The sequence below is a fragment of the Toxoplasma gondii genome, chromosome Ia (genome assembly GCF_000006565.2).
Source record: "Toxoplasma gondii ME49 chromosome Ia, whole genome shotgun sequence".
NCBI lineage: Eukaryota > Apicomplexa > Conoidasida > Eucoccidiorida > Sarcocystidae > Toxoplasma > Toxoplasma gondii.
Window position 1 is genome coordinate 1,510,687 of NC_031467.1, and position 27,830 is coordinate 1,538,516.

The window sequence follows — 27,830 nt, forward strand, 5'->3', positions numbered from 1 at the left end:
GGAAATATCGGGGTGGCGCTTTTGCTGTGGTCGTCGGTCCGAACTCGTGTGCTAGGAGGGAGAGGTATACAGAGGCAGGAGACCCCCAGGCGCAAAGGTCTCCTCCTCGCTGCTCTGCAAAGAGAGCAGAGTAGAGAAGAGATTAAAGGAAAGCTTTGACTGAGTCGAAAAAAACGCCGAAGGGACGAGGAAGAGTGAACGGGCGAGAAACATCGCGGGAGTCAATATGGCTGCCGCGTCATCACAGCCAACGCCTCTGACCTCAACTCACGGTGCGTCTTCTTCTGCGTGTCTCTGCTCTTCTTCCTGCTGCTCCCGGCGCTGTCGATCCTCCCGGGCTCCAACACACACTTTCCTCCGCCTTCTACATACGTTTCTGCTCTTTCTCCCCGATTGCTTGCGTGCCGTTTCTTTCCAACGTGACGCATGCGCCTCCTGTCTCCTTTTCCACTGCTCTGCCACTAAAAATGGAACTCCAGTTCGACGCAGAGCTGCCTCGGCTGCAAACTCGCGCCCTTCCTGCTGCCTCATCCTGGATTCAACCTGCCCTCGTTAGTCCTCATCATCGGCCCTGTCTTCGCCCCCGTGTCGCTCGGCGCGCTTCCCCTGCGTCGCCTTCTTCCTCTTCTCGAGTCTCTTCTTCCTCTTCGTCTTTCTCCTCTTGCTCATCTTCTTCCTCTGCTGCGGAGCATTCCAGGTGCTGTCGTGTCTGTCAAAGCTACCTAGGAGGTGGAGGGAGAGGTGAGGCGCTGCACCTGCCGCTGCGTGGACAGCGGCCTGTACCTCTTGCCCTCGAAAAACGTTTAGACGACCTCGCGATCATTTTTTTCATCAACGGCTGTCTTCGCGGATCCGGTGAAGACCCAGCAGAGGAACAAGGCTTCTCTCGACCGCAAGACAGGAAGCGAACTCGCCGGACTTGTCGCGATGCGCCTTACCCGAATGACCATCACTCATTTTCAGTCGCGGCTTCTTTCTCACCATCCACATGCTCTCCTTCTTCTTCTTGCGGCTGGGCGCGAGCTGCCGACGGAGAGGCGTCAGGTCTGGCGTCTCGCAGAGTGTGGGAAGAGGCCAGCGCAAGCGGCGACTTGAGGGGGGGTCCGGCTGGGTGCCATTCAGCATCTGCTGCGCATCCAGAGCCGTCGGAAGATGAGTTGCTCGCGGTCTACTCCGAAGGCTTCTCTGCTCTGTTCGCTTCCGCCGGCCCTTTCTCAAAACACGGGGAGGCAGAGGAAGAATGTTTTTCGGGGCAAGACAAGGATCGCAGCCTTCCTTGTCCCCGCGGCTTGTCTGCGTTAAACGCTTGCTGTTTCCACCGTTTCTTCCCCTCCTGTCAGACCCGCGCATGCGCCTCTTCGCCCCGATGGTGCAGCTCGAGTCGCTGTCGAGTTGGAGAGGAAAGCAAAGAAGGAAACGCGTCTTCGTATGATGCACCCGAGGCCTGCACACTCGTTTCTCTCTCCTCCGCGGTCGGCTGCTCGTGCTCTTCCTCTTCTCCTTTTTCTTTGTCGCCGCCCTGTGGGTCTCGCGCACTTCTTCTGCTTCACCGAGAATTCGCAAAGACGCCCGCGGGGGTCTTGGCGTGGCACCGCTTGCAGGCGTCGCTGCTGCGCGCCTCCCAGTCTCTGGCCTCCTTCTTCTCTATGCTGACAGAGGCCTTCTGTCTGCTCCAGAAATCGAGCTCCCGGCACCGTTGGCCTCCCTTGGTCCGCGCGTGGCTGCTGCCGCTGAGTCGCTGCGGCCCGCTGCCTCTGGAGAGGAGCGAGCAACGAAGGAAGGCGAAACGTGAGAGACAGACGAAGCGCGAGCGGGAGAAGCCGGACGAGGAAGCCGAAGAGTGTGGGCGCGAAGGCGGCGCATGCAGGGTAGAGAGAGACAGAACGGCGACGCCCAAAGAACCGATGGGGGGATCAATGAAGGCGCGCGACAGCATCTGGAGACATCGTTCGCTCTCCGCTTTCTCTTGGTCGCGCCAAGGCTGCACTTTCGCAGGTAGGTCCAGCGATGTGCCATCGTTCCTCCAGGTATCCACCCCGGCTCTTCTTTTTTACCTTTCCTCCGTTTCCGTCGTGACTTCAACTACACGTTCGGCTGCACGTTTTCCTCGCAAAAGATGTTGCTTTATACACTTCGTGTCTCCCTTTGCCTTGTCGCCTTGCCTTTCATCTTCTTAGCCACGCCCATGTGGATCGGGGGACCTCAGCCCTTGGCGAGTTCTCCCCTGGCCTACGTGCGAACCTTCGGAGGCTGTTCTAGACACTGCCTGCTTGCGCCGAATGCACTATCCCACACCGTGTTTCCTCGATCGGCAAACCGTTTTAAAAGATCTGTGGCTGGTGTCGCCTTCCACCGCTTATCTGACTGTCTCGTCGCCCTAGAGGCGCTGGAAGAACCACGCTGCCTTCTGGAGCTTCCCGCTTTGTGCTGGACGCGCGTCAGGGCCGCGACGACAGAACGTCGTACTCTGTACCCAAGTGATCGCTCCCCACTGACTACATGTCGAGTCGCGAGTTGTTGACGTTTCCTGCTGGTCGGAACTCACCCGACAGTGAATGTCGCTACCTTCGGACCGTTCGAGTTGCAGCCGCCGTAAATAGATGACCTTCGGATACTCGAAGCTCGAATCTCAGATGGTCGTCCTAGCGTAATAAGGCGTGACCGAGTGCGAACAGAGCACTGGTTCTGAGAATAAAAATGTTGTTCCGCCGCTGCGTCCTCTTGGCTGCAGACTGGGTTGCCGACGCGTTGGGTCCACTGGCGAGGGAGGTGGCGACGAACTTCCACGTGGTTTTTCAGCTGCAGGGTCTCCTGCAGTTCCTTCTTCCGCCCTTCCCGGCGAGGAGCAGGCGCGTCTCTTTCCCTCCAAAGTCTCTGCCAGGTCGTCCGCCGTTTCGGCCTTCTTCGCCCCCTCCCGAGGTGCCGACGCACGTCTGTAGCCTCGCGGCTTCGTCCATCGGCCGCGCTTCTCTCGCCGTTTCTTTCTCGCCTGGGTACACGGCTCAGCTGGAAGAGGTCCCGAACGGCCTCAGATCCTCACTGGCCGCCATTCGCGAGGCCGCATGCGTCGGCGACGCGGAAGCTGTCGCGGGAGCCACGCTGTCTTCGCTCCCTTTCGCGGCTTCCGAGGCAGGCGCAGGGCTGGAGCCTGGGCTGGACGCGGGCCTACTGCCCCCGACCGCCGTCGCGCTTCTAGGGTGGTTCTTTCCCGAAGAGGAGGACAAAGAAAAGCAACTTGCCAGCGGACAGATGCTGCAGAGAGCCACCTTGCTCCGACTGAAATTCTTCATCAAACGACTGCGCTCTGCCTTACAGGCGGGACGCCTCAGAGAGGCTTCTCGTCTGGCTCGGTAGGCTCAGAGACACAAAAAAATGCAGAAAGCAACAAGCCTACAGACGCAGGCAGAAAAATAGGGCCATCCATGTTGATAAGATGGAAAAACGAGACCCTGAAGCCACGCGAATGCATATGCGTTCATGTGTATGCATATATCTACATCTGCATAAATGGTCATGCACACTGTCTATGTGGATCTGAGTCCTCTGCTTGCAGATGCGGTTCCCAGATGTGGCAGTGTTTTTTTCTGCTTCGTCTTTGTTGGAATTCTGGCCTCTTTCCTTTCTCTTTTTACGTTCTCTGCCCCCTTTTCGGCTAGCACATGTTCCGCGGCCATGTCGAAGTTTGCTTGGTAGGTTTCGACGTTTTTTTTCGGAGGTGGATGCCTTGGATGTCTCCTGACTTTCTCTGTTGTGTGTGCAGTCGAGCTTTCCATTCCTGTCCGTCGTACGGCGGCGAGCTGATGCATGCGACGGCCTTGAGTCTGATCGCTGTTCAGGAGGGGGACCCGGTGCACGCGCTTCGCCTCCTTTCTTTCGCTTTTTCTCGGGGCTCTCTCCTCCTGTCGCTGTCTGTGTCCTCGGCTGAGGCGAGTTCGGGGGAGAAGGGCGAGACAAAAGAAGAGGACGCTTCAAGGGGAGCCGCCGGTCTCCGCGTCACCGATGGGAGCTTCTTGTCGTGTCTTTTGTCCTCGATTCCTCTCTCGAGAGAAGCCACCCAGGGCCTGCTGGGCGGCAGAGAGACGCGGACCCAAGGCGCATTTTTCCTGTCCAGTGACAAAGACCCGGTTTCCCCCTCCGCTCTGTGTCTCTACGTCATCGGTTTTCTGAGTCTGCGAATTGCTCGACTCCTCATCTCCTTCCCCGACCTGCTGTCCCTCCTCACTTGCGACCCAGTGGACACACTGTTCTCTCTCTATCCCCCCACTGCCTCTCCCGTGCCCCTTCCGGGCCTGCGGCTCCCCTTTTTCCGGTGCCTGCGCGCCCCACAAGCTGGCGAAGAGAGCGGACAAGAGGCAGAGAATCCAGGCCTGCGTGGAAGCGACAGCAGCGTCTCCTCCGCTACTCCGTCTGGTGCGGGTGTCTCCGTTTCGGCTTCTGTTTTCTCGCGGGCAGGGGAAGGAAGAGCAAAGACAGAGGCCGAAGGAAGCGACGAAGTTTCTGGAGTCAGCGCGCAATCCGCTCTTGGAGGAGCTGGCGCTCGACTTCGGCCTGCAGAGTCGCCTCTGTCCCGCAGGAGCCTTCTCTCTCCTCCGCAGAGACAGACAACCAGACTGCCCTGTGCTTACTCTGCAACGGGAGAAGAACAGGCGGCGGTGACCACGGGGGCGAGCGACAGACGGGGCTTTGGCGAGCCTCCCACAGAGGGCGGAGCGACACGGGGGGGCCTTCTGTGGGCGACTTCACTGTCGCGCTTCACCGAGGAGTTAGGTTCCACCAGAACCGGAGAGACTGTCCGGCCTGCAAAGAAGAAAAGAGTGAACGGAGGTAACAACTTCTTCGGCGAGCCGAAGGAAAGGACGAGTCTGCGGCAGTCCTCCTGTATTCCAGACTCACAAAAGCCGTTTCTTCTTCATGACGAGGGAGATCAAGGACACAGGAGAGTCTTTTGTAGCGCGGTCCGGAAACTCTCGGCGAGGCGTCCACTCGACGCAGACAGTTCCTTCTCTTTGGATTCTCTTTTCGATCACGGGACCCTCGTGTCTCCGTCCTCGTCTCCGTGCACTCCGTCACTGAATTCTTCTCTTCCAGTCTTTTTCTGCCACGCTCGATCTCTCTACGAAAGCAGACCGAGCGAAGAACGGGGGGCGGTCGTCGGCGTAGGCTACAACAGCCTCCAGACGTCCTCGCTTGAGGCGTTTCTGTCGCATGCGCGGAAGAGAATGAAGCGGCGACGAGACGAAGAGCGAGGACTCATGCAAAGAGCGGCGGCAGAGCGAGAAGACGGGAGAAGCAGGCAATCTCGAGGCCCCCGGCGGTCGTTGGATCGCCTCGGAGAAGACTCGGAGACGGACGAAGGCGGCAGCGACCAGGACGAGGCCTGGTCTAGCGGAAAGAGGCAGAGACAGAGGGCTCGAGCCGTTTTGCTGGGGGCTGCCTGGACAGCGGCAAAAGAGAACGCGCGAGGGAACGCGGAGGACTGGAGCAAGTTGATGCCGTCGGACAAACCCTCTGTTTTTCGCGCCTTTGGTCCGGAGACGAAGGAGAGTCTTGCGGCTTCTTCACCTTCGGTCTCTCGCTCTACCGGCATTCTTGGAATTTTAGCCAGCAATCTCTTCTTGACGCTCGCCCTGCGGTGCTGTGAACTGCTGAACCTTCCTCGTTTTGTACAGGCTTCGCCTTCTCTCCTCCAGGACGTCGCTGACCAGCAGTCGCTGCAGGCTTCTTCTCGCTTTCCGTCTTTTTCTTCATTTTGCCGATCGCCTTCTCGGACCTCCACGCATGCGTTCTCCTGTCGGCCTTCGTGCCCTCAGGGGTCCAGCTCGCTTCTTCTTCTCTGCCGGCAGTTGCACTTGAAATGCCTGGTAGCATGCCTCGTCTCGGCCTGGAGACAGAGCGAGAGGGAGGCAGAGGCGGCAAGAAGAAGAGAGAACAGAAGAGACGCCAGGCGTCCTTCCCACCGAGAAGAAGACGAAGAGGAAGAAGCGTACGCTCTCTCTGCACCGAAACAGTTCCTGGGTCTCGGTTCCGAAACAGATCTTCTGCATGAGGTTCTTTCCCTTATGTCAGCCTTTGTCCAAGGGAGCGGGCGGAACAGAGAGACTCCGGAGTCTCCTGCAGACTGCGGACCTAGCGAAAGACAAGAACAAGGCTTCTTCATGCAGCGTAGCACTTTCTGGGCGGCTGTCCGCTCGGCGAACCTCAGCGACCAAGAAGGCTGGGATATCTTGGCGCTTCTATGTGCCACTCTATCGGCAGACGGCGAGGGAGACGGAGAGGCGCGAGACCGCGAATCTCCCGTCTGCGTCCAACAATACAGAAAAGCAGAAGCTGGGATGCGACGAGACTTCTGCGCTCTTCGCCGTCTGTTGTTTCAAAGAGAAGCTGCGTTGAAATCTCGGACGAGTCGAGGAGGCAGTTGGAACCGACAACCGGGCGAAGCAGAAACAGTGACCGACTGTGGAGCACTTACAAGTGACGCATGCAGAGAGGACGAAAGAACCGCGAGAGACAAGTCGAAGAACGGGCGAGACGTCGATGCGCTCGCTCAGGAAGCAGCAGAGACTGTCGCATTGGAACACCAGCAAGGAGGAAGAGAGCAAGGAGAGGAAGGAGATGCAAGTGTGTTGAGTACAGGGAAGAGGTATCCCTTTCGACGGTGCGATGTCGTCCAAGCTCTCCACGCTCAAGCAGCCTATCGGCTGTCGGTGATGGCAGGAGCAGCCAGTGAAATCCCCTTGGATTCCTTCTTGCAGAATTTGCCCGTCTCCTTCTTTTTGTCTCAGACTGGCGCGCCGCGAGCGATGGTGGCGAGCGGGGGAACGCTGGGTCTGGAGGAGGGGCGACGGTCGAGTGCGGAGGGCCAGGGAGAAGCCGAGGAGCAGACGAAACACAAATGGCTGTTGGAAGAGTTTATTCTCGCTGCGGATAGAGAAGCGGAAGCTGTGTTCTCTGCTGGTTTGCCGGCGAGTTTGAACGAATACTGGGGGACCGGGCCGGACTCTTCCGGTTTCACTGCCTATGAGGACGAGAGAGAAAACATTTTCACCTTCTTGCAAGACTTCCCCACTCTTCAGCAGCTCCTCTCTCTTGCAGGTGCAAAGCATGGAGAGGACTGCGAAGAAGAGGAGCGAGACGGCGCGAGAGACGAGTTGTTCATTGCAGCAGATCTCCGCCTCCTCCTCATTCTTGTCCATCTCCGGAACTTGTCCCCCATCCGTCACCTTCTTCTTCGTCTCGACGACTCCGTAGCGAGACTGCAGGCGAAGCGCGGCATGGGGAGACGCGGGCCGGCGATTGCAAGTCGTGGAGAAATTTGTTTTGTCAAGGGAATGACTCTCGCCTTCCTCGCAGGCGCAGAGAAGAGACGCATGCGAGAGAGGCTGGACAGCGAGAACGGCGCCCCCGGCCCGAGCAAGAAGAGCAAGCACATCAGACAAGTTTGGATGCCGGCGCGCACAGACAAAGGAGAGAAACACCCGAACGCGGAGGTCCGGCGAACATCTCTGCGGCCTTGGTCGGCGTCTCCGGCCGTCGGGTCAAGAAGGAAGCTGACTCTGCCCTTTCCGCTGTCTGGACAGCCGTGCGCGGGGAACTCTGTGTCGTTTTCTCCTCGCGGTCGCGGCCAATGCTGCGGCGCGAGTGAGGCCAAGAAGCGGAGTTTGTCGGCGCAGACGAAAGGCGACGGGGCGCATGGGTCGCCCGCGTCTGCTCTCTCTGTCGTCTCTTCGTGTTTCGCGGCCTCGCTGTCAAACACTCCGAAGCGGCTCCGCAGATGTCTCTCCCCCTACCACCGCCAGGCGTCTCTCGAGAGAAACGAGGAGCGACTCGAAGACGAGGCAGAGACCGAAGGCGGAGCAGGGACAAGGCAGCGAGCCACGGAGGAGGCAACGTCGTCGCAGACTCGAAAAACGCAAAATGGCACAGGCTGCTGTCAGGGTGACCAGGCAGCTGCCCTGCTTGCTTGCGAGGACGAGGCGGGGGCGGGAAAGGCGGAGGGCGAAACTGGGGAAGCGCCCGATGGAACGGAGACGGACCAGGAAGGTTTCTTCGAGATGCATGCACGGAATCAGAGAGACGACCGCCTGCGCTCGGTCAATGCAACGCCTGCGCACCCAGTCGGCCTCTCCAGCACTCGCGACTCCGACATGTTTTCTCCTCTCTCGGCTGCTTCTTCCGCTTCTCGTGCTTCCTCTCTCTCGTCCCTGGCGCGCCCCCGCCATCTCGGATCGCTCGCTGCTGGGGCTTCGCAGGAGGCTTTCTGGCCTCTGAGAGGCGCCCAGGTGAAGCGGGCCGTAGGCTCGGGAGCTGCGGAGGAGCGCGGTGACTTTTCGCGGTGGAGCTCTTCCTCTGCTTCCTGGAGAGACTCAGAGGATTCTTCCTGCGTCGCCGCCTGGCAAGAAGAAGGCGACGAGAGGGCCGACGCGACCAAGCGAGGATCGGGCGATTTATTGGGACTCGGTCTCTCACTTCTGCCTCGAGACCCGTTGTGTGAGGCGAGGCGGCTCGGGGAACGAGGTACGCAAGCCGAGCAGAGTGTCATCAGGAGAGAGACAGAGATGTCCCTTCTCCTGTTGCATGCGCGCCTGCACTTAGAGCGGGCTCTGAGCATCTGGAGAACTCAAGGATTCTCCGTGGGAGTGTTTGGAGGTTACCAGCAGCGCGCATGGGTGAAGGATGCCTACTGCGTTCTCTTGGCTGCATGTGGCCAGGAAAGGCGTCTGCTGGAGAAACTCGCTGAACACGGAGGCGCAGGTTCATCTTTCTCCTCTCTTGGGGTGAGATGGGTGGCGAAGGCGATGGCAGGAGGCACTCAAACATGCGAAGGAAATCAGCCAACAGGGGGCTGCGAGAGTCACGAAGGCCTCGAAGAAAAGTATAAAATCAAAGAAGTCCTCGCACATCAACTCGAAAGGGTGAAGGAGCATATCTTTTTCTACAGAACGAAACTGGCGGAGGCATCCGACCCTCACTTTCAGTTCTCCCGTGTTTTTCGCGATCAACGCGCGAATTAAAATACAGATCGGGAAATCTCATGAGGCGGAAAAAACAAAGACGCTGAGACAGATGCAGCTGTCTCTTTTCGCCGGATTCCTCCCGTCCGTTCTTGTAGTGAATGTTACCGACCAGAGGACTACCGAGGTGATTTCTTTCACTTTCTTTCTGCTGGTCTGCCTAGTGCTCTTCGGTTCTTCGCTGCGTCTTGTCTGTGCTTTTTTCTTTCTCTGTCCCCTCTGTCCTTCAGTGCCCTCTGCCGCTGATTCGACTTCTGCTCGTGGCACCTGCGACGGGGAAGAAAGAAAGGGAGACTCCAGGGATGGCATGTGGTGGCTTGTGTTTTGATTCGGTGCCTGAATGCGAAGTGGCTAAACAAACCCCCGACATCGCGAAAGGGCAACGAGAGAGCCCAGTTCTACGGGGAGGTCTCTTTCTATTGTCTCCCGGTGTACGGACCACACAACACAGGTTTTGTAACTACCGTTTTGCCAAAGAAACTTATCCAGTTCGAATGCGTCGGCCTTTTATGTTTCCCAAGGAAGCTGACTTGTATCGCTACGGTGACTTTGGTGGGACCTTCGAACGGGATACATTCAAAATCCTTTCCACTATTCTAGGAAACAGGAAAATAAGATAAATCCATAAAAAGAGAACGGGGCACTTGCAGATATACCGCTTTCTTCCTACCGATCACTGAATTTTCAAAATCGTATTCACACCGGGTCTTCCCGTACTAAACTACTGACGAGTCCATGCCCGTCAGAAAGAAGGAAAACAGCCTCTTTCTTGATTGATTTTCTAGAAAGGGAAACTCGGAATACAGAAGTGACCAGTAAGAAAAACGTGAAACGTAGCGAATATGAATGAAAAGGGCTTGAAACGATTTCATGTTCTTTCTGTGTGATGTCCTCTATGTTGACGTGTAGTCGGGCTAGTCGCTAGCGGATATAATTACGTCTGCAGTTTCGTCTGAAGGAGGGAAAGTAGTCGGAAACACAAAAGGGGTAAGAATCGAAAGACCCTGCGCAAGTGTTGCCTTCGCTTCCGTCCGGCCCCAGTGGCCGTTTTACCTTCACTCTTTTTGTCTGTCACCCGAAAGCCACAGAACATCTCCATCCCCTGACTCCTGAAGCGGTAAGAAACAAAGACACTGGAGTGACGGAGAAAAATAGTATTTTCTATGTTGATCCTCTGAAGATGACATGCCGCAGACACGCCACTGGAGTAAGAGCAAAGCGTGGCTCTCTGTGACCGCTGATCCTACGTGTTTTTCTGTTGCGTGCAACCGGACAGTTTAATACTATTTAGCCTAAATCGCTCTTTGTAGACAAAGTGTAAAATTACTCTTTCACACGCTGTCGGCGAAGGCCACTCACCCACCTCTTACCGGACGCCCACAGCCATGGTGGACTTCACACACAGTCACACGCACAAATTCTGCATACTTGATGTTAGAGTTCATATTTATAGTACTAGGATGTTAGGCTCCCAGATCTCGTTGCTGCAGTGAAGTGGGCATTCAGATAGAAACGTACGATTTGCTGCAACAGTGCGAGAAAACGTTCGTAAGTCTTTTTCTAGCGTAGAACTGGAAAGCGACCCCGATGGCTCCACCGATGTACTTTTGCCACCAAACGACAAAGAGATTCACGAGATCGGATTGCCAGCACTATCCATTAGTTCAAGAAAAAACCGCGACTGAGATCCGCGCGTCCGGCTTGTGTGCAGATGCACTGCACGTGACTGCAAGGATAGCCAGTTTGGGAAACAAGCCCTTTTGGACAACATATACGGAGGCTTACTTTTTCACAAAGCGTCTGAGCGCCACTCTGAGCTTGATTTCGGTTTTCGTGTTCTCCATAAAGAGAATAACTCACATGTTGCACGAAGTTCCCCATCGTTTCAGACAATTTCGAAGAGTCATTTCTTTTGGACGTGAGGAAACTCCAGATGCATCTTTCCTCTGTTTTTGACTCGATATACAGATGCCACAAGATGGTGCACAGCCAGTGACACCTGGGAAGTCACCCAGAGAGCTTGTTTCGCGTTGCCATGTGACGAAAAGCGTTTTTCCACGAGTGTGCAAAAAACGTGAAACTTTTTTTTCTGCATCCTTGATATCAATGCAGCTACGTCAACATATGTTGCCCTTCCTATTTTCATGGACTCAATCAATGCGTGACGCATACATGACTCTTTTTTCGACCGGTACCATTCCACCTGCAGACACAAAACAAGTGGTCCACACCTGAAAGGACCACACTGCCTCGACTCCGTGCAGCGGCTCTACAGACAGAGCTGACTGGCTCGTAAGGAATTTATTTCACTGACGTCTATGCAACTTCCGCTCGATAGCAAACCTCTGATGCATTTCATACGCTCATGCCACGACCATCCGGCTTTGGGGACGGTGCACTGAATTGAGCCTATCTCTTCGACAGAAGTGATGTGTTCGACAAATTGCCAAAGGGAGAGACGATTGACATGAAAAAACTGAAGTGGTTCTTTTGTTTTTCTTTTTCGAATTGAATCCTGTGGCAGACGTGCATTCGCGGCCGCAGAATCCACTGGAGGTAGGGAGCGAAAAACATACGCCTCAAGGAAAGACAAGATCAGGGAATAATCGAAGAGAAACTGGGAAACCTTCACGAATCATCAGAGAATGTTTTGGTCTTCATGAGTGGGTATCAGTCTTGGACCAGGTTGACTTCATCAGAGTGCCGATTGTCTTAAGGTCGAGGGCTAGCCATGTTTCGATACGATGACAAGTGAGCAGACAAACGGGCACACGGAATATATGGAAGTATCGGGAAAACGGTGGTTCCTGACTCACGAATACCGTATACTATCCTATGTGCATTCGTTTCTCAGTCTGCCTCTGCATGCCGCTGTCATGATGCTTTTCTGGTTGGTGTAGAGAGTTACACGGGAACGACCGCACGGTTACTAGAGAGGCGGAATGCATGGAGGAAGAATACGGACGACGGGCGGGCGGAAAAACAGAGAAACCTTCGGATCCCACTCCCCCGCTATCTGTTGCATTGCCCGCGTTATGTCTTTGTCACTCCTGGAAGCCTCCGTACGGCTTCCTCGGCGAGAAAAAAGTATGTTCCATGTACTGTTGTCGGGCGTATTGGACATCCTGTGCGAGAGGCAGGAAATTCTATACTGGCTACAATCTCTTTTCTTCTGATCCTGCTTGTTTCTTGTTTCTTTCCCACAGTTTTCTCATCTGACACTGCAGCGGCGAAAGCACTAGATCAGGGCGTCCGTTCTGTTGTTCGATTGGGTCTCCACTCTACGAACGGAGGAGACACTGGAAAGCGGCGCAAAAAGACCACGAAGAGCGACCCTTACCATTTTAACTCCTTGTCTATAGCTACCCTGTACAGACAAGACAACCCGCACAAGTGGCCTGCCATAGAGTCCATTGCGAGAGAAGGCGTCGACCGCATATCAGGACAGGGACATTCGTCGAATGGGGTGACGACGCAAGGACCGAGCAGGCGTTGAGAATGAAAACATAACGGAGACAATCCATGAGATAAGAAAAAGAAAGAAAAGCAGGACAGAAAATTGGACAGAAAATTCAACAGAACGGGGTGGAGAAATTGCGCCACACTAACAGAACGGGACAAGCCACCATAGAGACCCTGCAGCATACACAAAAGGACAAACAGTCGCAAACTTGTGAAAAGAAAGCAACATGGACGAAAAGAAGTCAGAAATACTTGACACAGAGCCCAAAACAAACGAAAAAGATCGGCAGCAGGCGCCTGCCACCACACAAGAGAGCCGAGGAACTAAATGAGTGATTATCCTACGAAGCACATCTACGCGATAGGTGGGAGCTGCATGAAAGCTAGAGGACAGAAAAGAGAAACGTTTTCACGGAAAAATCGAAAAGACAACCGCGGCAAAAACCCAGACCAAACTCGGAGATCGTGAAGATGCTTGGACAGACTGTAGAACAAAACCGCGATAAACCCACACATCATGGGCCGAGAAAACGAAGATGTTTACGCAACGGAGATATCACAATATGACGACAGACAAGCGGAAACCGCGTAGCGAACAGCCAGAAAATTCGCAACATATACGACTGAGGGAAACAGAAACGAAAAAAGTGGCTCAGACGGTCGGGAGGCACATCGACCCGACAAAAAGAACGGACCGAGAAAAAGGGAACACGAATCCGCAGAGATGAACATAAAAATCAAGGGAAAAGGTCCGAAACTCGGAAAAGAGCTGCCGTTTTTGCATACAATCTTCCTCTGTTGTTTGTCTCTGTTATCCGTCTTCCTTTATCACCTTTTTCACACGAGAAAAGTAACGTAGCAGATAGAGAGGAGAGCGGTCCACGACAGTAGAGTAACTGGGTTATCTATCCACCGAGGAAACGAGGCGAGGAAGAAAAAAAGAGAATTTAATCGCTTGGCCGTCAACTCGTTCAGAAGGAACGATTAAACTGTTAGCTGCGAACCGCCCCGTTTGAGGGGCGTTGACACTTTACATAGTCAGACACTCCGCACCAGAGGTATCGAGCGGAGATGGCCGAAGAAAAAACGTTTCTATCCTTACAAGACCACTACCTCTCTACCAGAGGCGCTCAGCTGCTCTCGGCCTCTCAACGGCCTGAGGCTGTTTAGGGACAGAAGAAAGAAAACACTTCAAACAAGACGAGACTGAACGCCGAAGCAGACGAAACATCCGTCGGTTGTTGCACTCCGTTTATTATGAACGCTCGTTCAGCGGGAGAAGGCAAGCCAACGCAATGCTGCACATCTATACAAAACCGGAGCCTAACCTCACTTTCACACGGCACAAAACATGACCTATCTGGTGTGGACGCAACGCGGAACGATAACATGGCCATTTGCTCAGGTCCACTAGAAAAACAGTGCACTTCATTCGTCCGAAGCGTTGGCAGTTGGAAGCACACATTTTTCTCGTCTCGGGGAAGAAGAGGGACAGGGAAACGAAACCGAGAAACATCTAGAAGGGGCTTCGAGGGTCCGTCTGTCATAGCGAAGTATAGAGAAAACGAAGACAGCGGTGCATTTTCTTCTTGCCAGTGTGTTCGTCAAGAAGTTCACCACAAAAGGAGCAAACAACTGCCAGTCTAGTCAGGTCTCCTGTTCTACCCCACGGTTACCGTCCAGTGTGAAGCAGAGTGAGACAGATTTCCAAAAGTATATATTCCAAAAGACACTCCCTGCAATCCTAGAGAAGAAAACTGAGAGATCGAGAATGCTCCATGTTTTCGCCTTAAGCAGAAAACTGTAAGAAACGTATCCTCAGCCTCTGAAGAAGACAACCGATAAAACCAAAGCTCCCATTTCCAAAAAAAAAGACACACAAGGCGGCCGAGACCGTGGATGCCGCGCAGTGCCGTGCACTCGAAGAACGAAGATGCGTCACGGGACCCTCCCTAGTTTTTCTTCCTTTGCGCGGGACAACGAGCAACAGAATCCACACGTTACTTTGCCGATCTTTAGCCGGAGGGCGAATAGGTAAACATCTTTTCGTCTGTCGTCACTCTTCCATTCCAACGCAAAACGAGAGAGACAGAAGGAAGTAAATGGAACACACGAGTTTGAGAAAAATGACAGGAAGACGCTGTGATCTCTCTCTCTGGCCACGAGGGAAGCGAAAGTAAGAATCAGACAACGGTGTAGCCTGAACTTGAAGGCAATGATAGACCGAGCAGAGCCCAAATCAGCTCGTCTGAAGCGTATGAGCACAAAAGGTTGTCTTGCGTTCCCTTCGCAGACACATCTAGGTCTTTGACCTCGCTCTCATTTTGAGCGAAAGCGGAGTCATCCTCTGCACCGTCAAACGGTCCAGATCTGCCTCCTGTCCCCATGAATGCATGTGACTAGACTTATGAAAGAAAAAGCGCACTTCGGAACCTTCAAGGACTGAACGTTTCTTTTGTTAAACAAGAGAGCTATATTCCGGTTCAAACGCTTGTACCGCTGCGTTATCATCAGCAAAGTGTCGCGCATAAAGTGGAGCAGGAAAGAACTCCCCATCAGGACTTGTTTTCCCTTCTAGATACATTGTCGCATGATGACAAGGAAAAATGCCGAGAGGGTCCCCCGACGCCGGGGTTCCAGCGTCTCCAAGACGAGTCAAAACGATTGCCACGAATGATTCTCTTGCCGGTTAAAGACTGGTCACCATTCGTTCCCGGTCCAGTGCGCACGGCCGTTCGCCGGTTCCCACTCTTCAAATACTCCGGCATTTGAATAACGCGCTTCTAGAGAATTATGGAGAGACAACACACTCGCACACCCGTCCTCTCAGTGTTGGCCTTCCCCAGCCCGCTCTCAGAACGCAGACAAAAAGGAAGGACGAGAAGAAAGGAAAGTTGTCTCTATGGAATGTCTCCTGTTTAGCTGGGATTTGACCGCGCATGCAGGAAATGACGAGGCAGCGAAGAGACACAAACTGCGGATCGCCCTGCAATCGTCAGCAAGGCATTTTTGCGCACAACCCGACAAGCAAGAAGCGCGAGCGACAACAGGGACAGAGAAGCAAGAAACCTTCTCGCCTTTCGCGACTCTGCCCCGTCGAGACGGCAACTGGAAAACCGATGGACATGAGGGTGGTACAGGATGCAGGGACCACAACCGCCTCTAGGCAAGGAAAAGAGTAGATTTCGTGACGAAGACAAGTGACGCAGACACAACTCTCCAGGGAGAAGACACGCGCGAATCGAGAGGGGCATCATGGGAGAAGAGAGGAGACAGACCAAGACAGTGAGATATGTGTGGAAGAAAGAAGACGAAATATCAAGAAGAAGTCTTACCGGCGCCCTGCAGCTGGTGATGCTAGGAAGTCGGCATAGCCATCTCGGCTGTCAGACTCGAAGTCGTCTTCGTTGCGCACCGCCTCAATAAACTCATCAAAGTCTGCCGCGGAAAGGCCACAGTAGAAGGCAGTGCTTTTTCTGTGTTGAGAATGAAAGGCAAGATTGAGAGATTCGCTTCAAGCCATTTCGTGTATTCGGCTGCTCACACTTCGAGTGTTCGCTGCGGAAGTCAACTGATTTAAATCCCGGAGATCTCCTCAAAACTACAGCGAATAAGAGACAACAGCAGGAAGTCCTACGTTCTCCCTTACGCAGCCTTCTTTCCTCCGCAAAAAGACGATAGAAAGCACCTTTACATGCCCATGCTGTGGGGAGATGCTCGTATGAGCAGTACCATCGTGTTGGGAGTAGTCATCACATAGACAGGATTATGCGTAAGCTTTTTCTGGGAAGTATATACTACGAGGTGGACTACTGGTTTGAATGCTGAAGGCCTTTGTTTACCGGATTCAAGTTCTACTTTATTTTAGCGACGCATAGGAAAGATGATCCTGATTGTAATAACGGAAACACTTGAACTGACCATCTAAACAGGATGCGCGTTCCCTTTCTACGCCGGCCTTTCTCCTCGAGTCCACCAATAGAGTGAACAAGTACATTTGCGGTGAAGGGAGAGAGAGAAGAAGGAGCGCAACAAGGCGAGTGAAAACAGGCGATACGCGTTCAAGTCTCACGTCTGATTAAGTGGAAAAAGGGCAAACTGCGACGAGCAACTCACCAATGTGGCCGTCCCCATTTATGTCACAGTCGTGCATCATATCCTCCAGAGCGTCGTTACTGTAACGGTCTCCAAGAAGAACGCGCAAGTCGTCCAAAGAGATAAATCCTACGAGTCACAAACACCCACGGCGACTTCTTTGCACCACACTCTCACCTCAAACCCCTGCACGTCCATACACACGCATGCGCATACGCGTCTCTATCTCTCTACCTCTCTCTCTACCTCAATCAGTCAACGCAACAACCTGTGGATATATTTATACATATTATACATTTCTTTGTGTGGCAGTTGTGCGTACTCTATACATCTGGAGAGAAGAACACAGATCCTAAAACACTCTTGGTTTCCTTGACATGTAGACATATGTATCACGCGTTGGGAGGAGGAAACCGCGAAGGACCTGCACTGCAGGCGCTTGTCTTTCCCCACTTCAGACCACCGCGGGACCCTTTGCAGGTAGGCTCAGTCAAAAGCTCCCCTCCGGAATTCGATAAAAAGTAATTTTTTTTAGAAGCAAAAGTGCACGTTCCAGCAAAGCGTACCCGAGTGGTCTGCGTCCCACTTGCGCAAAGTGTGCAGAAGGAGGAATTCTTCCTTTTCCAGTTGAGGTTTCAGCATCACCGCCAAGAAGTCTGCAGGTAAACGAGAGGGAAGCGCCATGCGTTCTGGACCCCCCCGACACGGGAGCTCAGCGACGAGGCGCCTCGAGGCAGTCGAGCGAAACTGCATGCGTCGATAAAACGAGAGAAATCGGACGACATCCTGGCTGCGGAAGAGGGTTGCGAAAACTGAAGAAGAACCCCCCAGCTGAAATGCATGACCTTTCGAACGCTGGTTGCTGAATAGAGCTGTGAAGAAGCCACGACAGACGACGAGGAAAGGCGAAACACGAAGACCCAGGTGGGAGAAGGAGGTCGAAAGGCGGCGAGAAGACGGAGAAAGATAGCTCGAGAAATGGTTTTGTGACAGACGATTGGACGATGCATGCGTGGAGAAACAGAAACGCAGGAGTGATGAGCGACAGAGGCAAAGAGATGGGGCTGCTGAGGCAGGAACGCATTCAAGAAGGACATAGAGGGCGTTTGACGTCGACAGCCACACAGTCTGACCGTTGTACGATATCTCGTTTTCACACGAAGAGTCCATGGCCTGGAAAAGCCTAACCACCTGCGCGAGAGAAAACGAAGGAGCACAGACACAAGAAGGGAAGTGACACAGTGCTGCAAGAAATAAGGAGAATGAACAGACGAGGCGACCGACAAGAGCTGTTCAGCGTAGACCGCGGAAGCCGCCAACCTTCCGGCTAAACTCTCTGACTTTCTGGACCTGTGTATTGACAGGACAGAGGTCACCAGGGTCTCATCCTCTAATGACTGCTTTAGCTTTTGAACGCTGCTGTTCACCATGAATACAAGCAACCTGACCAAAATACTCGAGATTGTCTACGGCGCCGCGTCCACCGTTGTAGGTAAGCAGGTAGGCCCTCGGCAGGAGAAGAGCGGTGGGGAAGACATGCCGTTTCGTCTCACCAGAGGAGTACACACGGCCAAACGCTTCGAAGGGGGTGGCAACAAGTAGTGAGTTTGAGCGCATGCAGACTAGTCATCAGGTGCCGCAGTTAAGCAGCAAATCAACAACCGCCCGGTGGGTGAGCGAAGGATCAGAGAAATGAAGGAAAGGCAGAAGGGTGAGATGGAGTTTCCGGGGCAAGGCAAGAGACAGGCTGAACGAGAAGACAGATGGTTACCACCACGCGAAATCAGCTCATGTCAACCACGGACTGGTCGGGCGTAAGGGAAGAGGACAAGAGGCAAACAGATAGGAAGAGAAGATGCGGTAGAAAGGCTTTGGAAAAGACAAACAGGAGTCTCCTGAGAGAGACTCGGCAACATGAATCCAGCTTGAAAAAGTAGAACGAGGAATCAGACCGATAAGACGCCAACGTGCTACCTCCAGTCTCGTTCTGTGTGTCGGCACCATCCTCTGCATCGTCGGAAGAAAGGAGACTCACTTGGCCTATGTCAAGGAATGGAAACTGCGTCTTCATGGCGGAGATGAACTCGTCGAGGCCGAGGGTTGCTTTCGGCGACTTGCAAAATGCGAAGAACAACTTATCGAGACCTAACGACACGGAGAGAGAAAGCCAAACGGTAGACCGAATTGTGCAAAGGCCGGAATCAGCAGGAACAAAGAGAAGTGAAAGACGAGGCCGGTGTGGACCCGGTTGACTCCTTAAAAACCAGCTCACCTGGGGACTTCAAACCATTAAACGCGTATCTAACCGTAATTGTTTTCAGCATCTACGTTTGACGCACCGACCGCGCCCATGCTCAGTCTTACCACACATACTACTTTTAGAAACCGAGGCTGACTGAGTAAGTTAAAGTTTAGCCGGGAAGTTAGCGTCTAACATCAATAGCCGAGTATCAGCCGAGATAAAGACGACACAGAGAAGAAATACAGAAAAGCAGAACGAAGGAGTGAACTGAGAGTTCTACAGCGAAGGCCTCACAAATAGCGATTCCCTTTCCTCTCGCGCCACCAGGCTGTGGTTCCCTCTTCTCCCAACTACGGAGGCAGAGCCATCCCTACACATGCATGCACCTTTTTACGCACATGCTCACACAGACGTCTCTACACATATATACAAATGCTTTCGGATACAAATACAGAAGAATGTAGGGGCCCTCCTTTTCCGTTTGTTGCATGTAGACAAATGGTAGTTGGTTACGTTACATTCCGGAGCAGACTGTTGTATTCGATACTCTTACGTTTTCGTTCTGGTTTTCGACCCAGTATACGTGACACCGAATATACAGAGACACTGCAGTACGTAGGTCACTAAATGTGCCACCCCACTTGTGAGATGCATGCACGCCGTTTGGCGGAAATGCATGTATTCATTCACATCCTGTGTCTTGTCTGTCTCCACCTTCGTCTCCTTTTTTGTGGCGACGTCCTCTACATGCATGCCCACCTCCAGCTGCTTCAGATGTGACCGAGTAAGCCATCATCGTCAGGTTCGCCCGCCGGAGTTTGCTGCACCTCGCGAATTTTTCGACACTGCACAAACGAGCTCCGGAGAGGAGGAACGCAAGACCGCCCCTGTGAGGCCCAGCGAAAGAAACGCCAGCTAAGAGAGAGAAACACACGGGACGGAGATGCCAGATGATTCTCGTGACTTTAAAATTGGAGAAGTTGAGCCAGACTCAGCAGAAGCGTTGACGCACGCGCGTAGAGGAGAAGTAGTAGGGACGAAAAGAAGGCAGGTTTTGAATCCATTGCGGAGGATTGTGAAGCCAAAGAGCCAGCTTCCTTCTTGGAATTCTCAAGTCTCCGCGACTGCTCCTTGCATGCTTGGGGTTCGTCGCCGCTGAGTGCCACGCGGAAAGCGTCGCAGGCAGAGAATTGACAGGCCGAAAAAGTGCAACGGTGAGACCCAGGAGAGTAGAAAGTTACAGGCGACCGATGGTGAGTGACCGTAATGTCGTGAACTAGTGAACTCCGACACTGTCAGGTGGAAATGGGAGAACCACACAGAATACGAAGGAAGGAAACAACCAGAAAGTGCACAGAGGAAGTGCAGCGAGAAAGGGTCCCCAGAAGAAAACTCTTACGCGGTAAGGAAGTCGAGGGAGAGAGGGACGTCGTTCTTTGACTCGAGAGAAGCAATCCAAACCTGGAACAGAACGGAACGGATGCAGAGACTGATGCTCGGCTTTCGGATCTACGCTCACGGGAAAGCGGCGAAGAACTGCCAAGTTTTTGCCTCTTTTAAACCAGGCGGCGGGTACTCTGATGAGACTGCGTTAACGGCGAGAAGGAAAGTTCAACGAAATGACATTCGGTCACTTCTGCTGTATTCACAGAATTCGACAAATCGGCTTTATTTATAAAAGAACGCCCTTCTAAAGTCGGTAGCGGTCTACGTTGGTCTCTGCCTCGACACTGCCGTGCTCACACCATCTCTTTATCTTTAAATCGCCGCCGCATGCAAGCACACAGAGGCGCGAGTATAGAAGCAGACTATGAGAGCCCAGACCGACGGTAGGCGACCCCTGCTGTCGATGTTACACTGATGCACGATGGAGAAGGAGATCCGTTTCTGCAAGAGTGCCCATCTTAACTGACTTCTGCCAAGGCAGTCAAACTGGACCAGGACACAAACGCTGGCACTCGAAATCTAAATCCGCCCACATCTCTCTATATAGATGTATAGAACATGTATATATGCACATGCATATATGCATATGTGTATGTACATATGTGTATCCCAAAGACTTCGAGGTCACTCAGCATCGGCAGCATTGTAGCTGTATCAGCTCGATTGTTAGCAGGGGGCGCGGCCAAAGTTGGTGAGGACACCGTTGAAGGAGAGTCGGCGAGGGGCAGGGGCGAGACAGAGAAGCGAAAGAGCGAGAAGATCACAAAGCAGATGGGGGAGACACGAAACAGAGAGACGAAAGCTGCGAAGAGAGAAAAGGGATAGAACGCCAGACACGAGCGGCCAGAAAGAAGGCGGCCGAGCAGCGTTGAGAAGACGAACCGCCCTGCAAACACCGAAGAACTCACTCTCCGAAGAAAGACCGGAAAAACAGACATTCGGCTGAAGTTCAAGAGAAGGACGAACACCGAAACCCAATGCGGGAACAGGCAGAAGCGGAACGTACGTGGTTTAGAGCCTCGTTGACCGTCATGCGTCGGCTGCACAGGACACAGACAGATCACCACAGCGAGAGTGTTCTGCCCTTCGGAGACGCAAAGAGAGAGGAGGCTGCAAAGAAACACCGACAATTTGTCAATAGCATCCCAACTCGTACCAGAGAAAAAGAGACATGTCACACGTTCAACATGAAACTCGGATTAACGAAACAGCCTTTCCCTTCTCTACCTGTGTAACCATCACCATTCTTCTGGCCTCGCACATATATATATATATATATATATATATATATATTTATGTTCTTCCATGTAGATACACTTATGCAAATGTATTTATCTATATACATCCATATATGTTTGAATATGTTGATTCACAAACCTATCTCCCGCTTTGTTCCTCTGTCAGAGCAGTATGTTTTATCTCTGTCTTTAGGCTTTTCTGGAAGTGTCTGTGTGTTCCGTGTAGCCGGCCTATCGAAACCTTGATGCATTTGGTCCTCTGTTTTCCCTGGAGCAGCTCTCTCTCGGTGAAGTGCGGCTTTCTTGGGAGCTGTTTCTCCCCTTGAAGTCTCGCCAAAGGAAAGTCTTTCACTGGGAGTTCTCTCCACTGCAGCGGTCGTGGCGCCTCATGGAGCGTGCGAGCAAACAGATCTGTTCGTTCCTGTGCCTGGAAATCGAGCCGTCAGGTTTCCACAGATCTTTTGCTTTGTTTAGACCCCGTGGCTCCTTTTCGAGCACTAAAGGATGGAAAGCTCTTCTGCAGGATTCATCAGTGACGCTATAACAGAAGGCTGGAAAGGCGTCCAGCGCTTACACAGGGTCGACGTCCATGAGACGCTCCACGAAGTCGCGCGCCTCCTTGGAGACTCCCTTCCATCTAAAAGCAGACAGAAGGCAAATGCAGGAGACTAGGAAGAAGAGACTGATGAAGGGCAAGAACGAGGCGGCTCTTCTCCACAGCAGCACACAGCAGAGGCCGGTCCAGACAGAATATCAAACCCAGTGAGAAACAACGGAAATACCTGATGCAAATCGTTCCACGGTGTGGGTCACTCTTCATGACCAGCGCACAGAGCACGACTGGACTGGATCCTCCAAGCACTGGGGTCCGATTGATGAGGTTCTTCCACGGACGGATGGTCTGCCTGGCCATGTAGACTGTGACTCGGCGGTCTCAGTCCTTCTGTTCAGCGAAACTCCACGTGAAACAGTTCGAGTTCCAAGACATCTGGAGGCTCGGACTATCCTCCAAACACGACGCCCGTCGCTACCCAAGGACGCTTCGACTTCTCCAGTTGAGCTCCAAGCTCAGATTGAACCCTCGCTTCAGAGGCAGATACTTCATTACAGGAAGCGCTGCGGATGTGTGTGAGCAGGAGACAAACGGACTGAACGCGAGCACCAGTCGGAGTTGGCTCTCTCGGAAGAGGAGAGAAGAAAACGCGTTCAGAAACGGGCAGTTGAGAGGACAGAGACAGTCTCCTGTTGGATGCGGTCGCCGACCAAAGGTGGAACCGATGCGTCGGTTCTTTCCGCTCTTTGCTGGCTTCACACACGGCGCGATACAGACGAAAGGATACCGCGAGGACGTTTGCCCATCGGCGCATCAAAGTTGATCCTCTGTCATGTGTATCCTTCGACGCGAAAACATCCCACCTCCTCGTTTCGTGCGTGCAGAGTGCCCTCTCGAGAAAAACCTGTCTGGAGCCCCGGCGCGACCTCGTCTCGTTCAGTTCATGCGCGTGCCTCGCTTTTTCAGAGAGAGGAAGACACGTTGTTCCAAGCTGCGGCAGTCGCTATCTTTTTCACAGGAAACCACACTCTTTGACGCGCACCACAGAAAGCAAGGAGCCTTCGTCTTTTCTGCGAAAGAAAAACGCGCTCTTCTCACCCTAAGGTGTTCGTTGTGTACGCCCCCGACAGAATCTGCGACACAAGCGCCTGCTGCCGTCCATGGAAAGGAGAATGCCCTGAAAGAAGTCGGTAGGCTGGCAAACGACAGGAGACAACCACGCTGTCGCATAACACCGCGTGCGTTTCTGTCCTCTTCCTCAGCTACCTCGCCTTTCGCTTTTCGTCTTTGTTCGCTGCGCTCTCTTCTTCTCTACGCGTTCTCAACAGCCAAAAATGCACAAAACGTGACGGGTGAATACTTGGGACGCATTCGTCTGAACATCGCCCCGTACGCGTTTGACCTGATTCGACTACATATGAGAACGTGGGGAGAAAAACGCAGACTCCAACGCATCTTCTCCGGTTTCTACGAAATATATTTGAAATATACTCGCCGGCCCAGTTTTGCACCCTTCCGCATTTCCATTCCACTTCAACCTGAAAGCTCCGCGACCAACTCGAGCGAAGCCAAGAGAGTCCCGGAACGGTCACCTCCCTTGGTGAAGCAGACAGCGAGAACGTCTGTCTGCTGTCTCGCATTGCTCCCTTTCCTCCCTCCTGTTGAACTCTCAAAAACGCGTTTCCCCCTCCCCCTCTTCTCCGCAAAACACTCAGAATGTCCCGCGAATTTTTTCTTCTTACCGATCACACCAAGAGACCACAGGTCACACGCTTGAGTGTATCTGCCCACGAGCATATCTGCGAAGAACACACACCGAAAGAAACGAGCGGCTCCACGATAACCTTGGGGCAGGAAAACAAAGAACGAAACAATATGGCCTCTCCAAGCACAACCACCTCTGTCCCTGGATGTCTCATATACATATATATATATATATATATGTATGTATATGAATAAATAATAAATATAAATCACGTATGTGTCTGAATGTAAATCTATATCGATACTTGTGTCTGTCCATGCGTGCATATATATATATATATATATGTATATATATATCCAGTTCTGTGTTTGACTCTATGCATATATTTGCCATACAAGTCTATATCGGCATCTGCGTCTCTCTATCTGTCTCTATATCAAGAAATTGCTATCAATGTCCAACCCTGTAGATCTGTATACAATATACATACATACATACATAGATACTATCGGCCATGGATTTCCGAATTGGCCATTAGGCCCAGACTGCGGAGACGGTTTCTTTTTGGTTTCATACCCGGAGAGGCGTAAGCCAGCGCACCGCATGTCACGTCCATTTTTTTGGACTTGTTGCTCCAGACAGTGGCATTTCCGAGGTCGACGAGTTTCACGGGGCCGGCGAGGAAACGAAATCCACTGCCGTCGTGTTGAGTCGCTAGCACCCACTTTTCAAGTCGCAGGTCGCGATGGACAACGTCATGGGCATGAAGGTAACAGAGGACGGCCAGCATCTGGGGGAAGAGACGCGAGACACAGACAACTGGATAAGAAGAAACGAGAAGCTTTTGCGGCCGTCGCACGACGTGAACAAAGAGCAGTGAGGGCCAGCGTAGTTGCAGAAAGTCAGCAGGTCGACACAAGATGCACAAACGCTCTGATCGTCTGCAGCAAGTTGACGCTGACGCGCATCCAGCGCAAAGGCTACACGGGAAGCAGCTCCACCTCAGAGCGCACACCCAGGCGAGGCATGAGAGCAGACGCAGACCAGAGACACCAAGAAGAGGAGGAGAGGCGCGCGCAGATCTGAAAGGAACGAGACAAAACGAACTCTGGGGAAGACGGAGAGAAACGCGGAGAACGGCGAGCCCGGTTCACCTGGGCAGGCAGACGCAAATGCCCAGTGCCACCATACCTCGAGACAGGAGCGACGCAGAGAAGGAGACAGGCACGAGGGCGAGGAATGAACAGAACATGCACCCTTGGAGAGAAGAGATTCAAACGAATCGAAGCAGGAAACGGCGACACAAAAGACCGTTTGCGGATGTGGATGCAGAGGGGAGTCGATGGAGCAGATTGGAGACATCGGGGTGAAACGAAAAGCCTTCAACCGTGGCTGTGAGCGTCGTACGGCGACTCTCCTCACCTGCTGGACAATGACACGGGCAGTCTGTTCAGGGAACCTGCCTCTGTCACACAAATGAGAGAACAAGTCCCCGCCTGAGCACAAGCGCGAGCGAGGAGAAGCGGATGAAGAAAGATGCGTCAAGAGAAAACCAAGGAAAACAAAAACAGCCCACGAGACAAGCCACCAAGCGAACAAAGCAACCGACGCCTGCGGGTGATGGTACCTGCTTCGATGGACTTGTCCAGACACAGATGCCGATTTATACGTTTCCACTCAAATACATGTCTGTTTATATAAATATATTTATTTCGCAAATTTCTATCAGACGCAAATCGAATGAACACATGTCCACATCAATACGCGCACAGGGAGGCACTGAAGCGCATACAGTTTCGTACAGAAGCCGGAGATTTACAGATGCCCGTGCGATGCATTTATGCAAGTAGAGCGGTGCATGGAGAGTGTCAGTCAAGGTCCGGAGTAACGCAGTGATTTGTCTCAAGAGCCTTCAGCGTCGACTCGCTCACAAGGTCGCTCGGTTTCCTTGGCGGCTCTTCTGTCCCCGCGAGAAGGGGGACAACGGAGACAGGCCGCTGCAGCTGGAGACTGGCAAGGGCGCTTACCGGGGCAGTACTCGAGCACGAGGGCCAACTGTTTTTCGTCTTCGTAGATTTCGATCAGCCTGCGACAGTCGAGATCCGCAGAGGCCGAGACAACTCATGTTTCGGCACCTGTCCATCGAAAGTCAAGGACAAAACACACAAAAGAGCGGGAAAACAGCGGAACGAAGGCCGAAACATGGCAGAGATGTCTCCACCTCGCCCCCTCCGGCCGCGAGAGCAGGTTATGTATCCCTCTCTACCTGTATGTCTGCTTCTGCATCGACCTGTATATCTGAATTCTCATATATCTACCATCGTCTACCTATCTAGATCTGTACAGACTGGACATACACGTACGCTGCGATCCACGCATCCAAGCACACACATCTCCATATATGAACATACAGAGACATGCGACGTAGACGTCAGTGCATTTCGCTAGGTTCCGATTTCCAGACACGATTTCGCGCTCTTTTTCCCTTCCTAGCGCTTCCAGACCTGGCGATGTTGGGATGGTCCACTCTGACGCGGACATTTACTTCATTTCGAATCTTCAGAATCGCCGTCCTGGACGGCCTGCATGCGCCTGCTTTCTGGAAAAATTTCACACAGCATTCGCGCCCAGTCAATCTGCTTCGCGCTGCGTAAAGCAAGCCGCTCGCCCCCTGCCCCACCACCCGACAAGACACGTCGTAGTCCTTGTGAATCGAGCCCCGCACCAAACGACTGCAAACCTAAAAATCAGAAAAAAATAGTCAACGGACTCCAACAGCGGGTCCACACCGTTGCCTCTACTGTTTTCTATCTGCATATTTAAAAATATAAATATATATATATATATATATATGTATATGCTTTTCTGTACGTAAGGTTGTGGCCTAGGTATTTAACAAACGCACATGAGTCCTTGCACACACGTATATATATATATATATATATATATTTGTATAGAGACAGAAAGATACATAGATATCCTTAGACTCAGATGTATGCATTTATCTGTGTATGCTAATCGTTGTATTTGGCTTCTTGAATGCCACCGCGTTTCCAGAGAGAGATGGATGTCCCGCTCGCTGTGTAGAGCCCGACGGGTGTGGTTCTTTACATGTGCGGAGAGAGAAACCGTCAGCTGCATGCGTTCTGTGAGTTCTCTGGGCAGTGAGGCGTCTCGCAGTCACTCGACTTTACCTGGAAGGCAGATGGTTCTCTGTTTTTTTCATTGCCTCGCTTCTCCTCCTGGCGAAGCACAGAGGCCTCAGCTGTTTCAATGTGGGCGAAGCCCCCGCGCTCGATCGCCTCGGTCCGTGCGACCTTCAGCGCCGACAGCTGAGTCCCCATGGCGTCCTTCGAAGGACTCGAAAACAGTTACGGTGCCTCCCCAAGGAGAGAAGGAGGACGCGTTGCAGACGGCAAAAAGACGCCACAGCCTCTCACCCTGGGATTCCCTCTCCATGAAAAGCGTCTTTTCTTCCTCTGCTCTGGTAGACGAAGAAGACAAACCCCCTCGCTGCCTCTGCTTCTCCTCTCTTTCTGTTCCCCCTTTCTTCTCTTCTTCCTGATTGTTCTCTTCTTCCTGTTTGTTCTCTTCTTTCTCTGGCTCGCGGTCTCCGAGCGTCTTAAGATCTCCCGTGCGTAGCCGTTTGCTCGCTTCCCAGGACCAGAAGGGCAGACGGTACCGCAGACCAGAAAACCACGAGAAGAATCGCCGAAAGAAGGCGACAAGAAGAAAGGGAGACTCGAAAAGCCGGAGAGAAGAAAACAGGAAAGACGAACCAAAACAAAGAGATAGGAGGAGGAGAGAACAACGACAGTAAGGGAGAGGAGAGAACAACGACAGTAAGGGAGAGGAGAGAACAACGACAGTAAGGGAGAGGAGAGAACAACGACAGTAAGGGAGAGGAGAGAACAACGACAGTAAGGGAGAGGAGAGAACAACGACAGTAAGGGAGAGGAGAGAACAACGATAGAAAGGAAGGGCAGAGAAAGACGAGGAAGAGACGAGGCGCTTTACGGACAACGGCTTGTAGAAAGTCACGCCATTGCTGAAGACGACATTTCAGAGGCAGGCACGA

At 52.8% G+C, this 27,830-nt stretch overlaps 2 protein-coding genes across 2 annotated transcripts; one reads left to right on the forward strand and one right to left on the reverse strand.

Annotated features, from left to right (window-relative positions):
- Positions 1 to 9,516, forward strand: TGME49_295770 (hypothetical protein). The gene is made up of 3 exons (XM_018782285.1): positions 1 to 1,995; positions 2,732 to 3,350; positions 3,761 to 9,516. Exons 1-3 carry the CDS (start codon positions 468 to 470, stop codon positions 9,009 to 9,011), a joined length of 7,398 nt encoding a protein of 2,465 aa, XP_018638538.1. The 5' UTR covers positions 1 to 467; the 3' UTR covers positions 9,012 to 9,516.
- A 2,831-nt stretch (positions 9,517 to 12,347) lies between these two features.
- On the reverse strand, positions 12,348 to 27,096 carry CDPK4A (calcium-dependent protein kinase CDPK4A; the record flags this gene model as incomplete). Its single annotated transcript, XM_018782284.1, has 17 exons — positions 12,348 to 12,378; positions 15,809 to 15,911; positions 16,590 to 16,697; positions 17,135 to 17,224; positions 17,702 to 17,759; positions 18,604 to 18,713; positions 19,570 to 19,655; positions 20,210 to 20,271; positions 21,263 to 21,296; positions 22,069 to 22,131; positions 23,146 to 23,242; positions 23,790 to 23,846; positions 24,329 to 24,542; positions 25,175 to 25,248; positions 25,780 to 25,838; positions 26,257 to 26,492; positions 26,947 to 27,096. 17 exons carry the CDS (start codon positions 27,094 to 27,096, stop codon positions 12,348 to 12,350), a joined length of 1,632 nt encoding a protein of 543 aa, XP_018638537.1.
- Between the last annotated feature and the right edge of the window lie 734 nt (positions 27,097 to 27,830).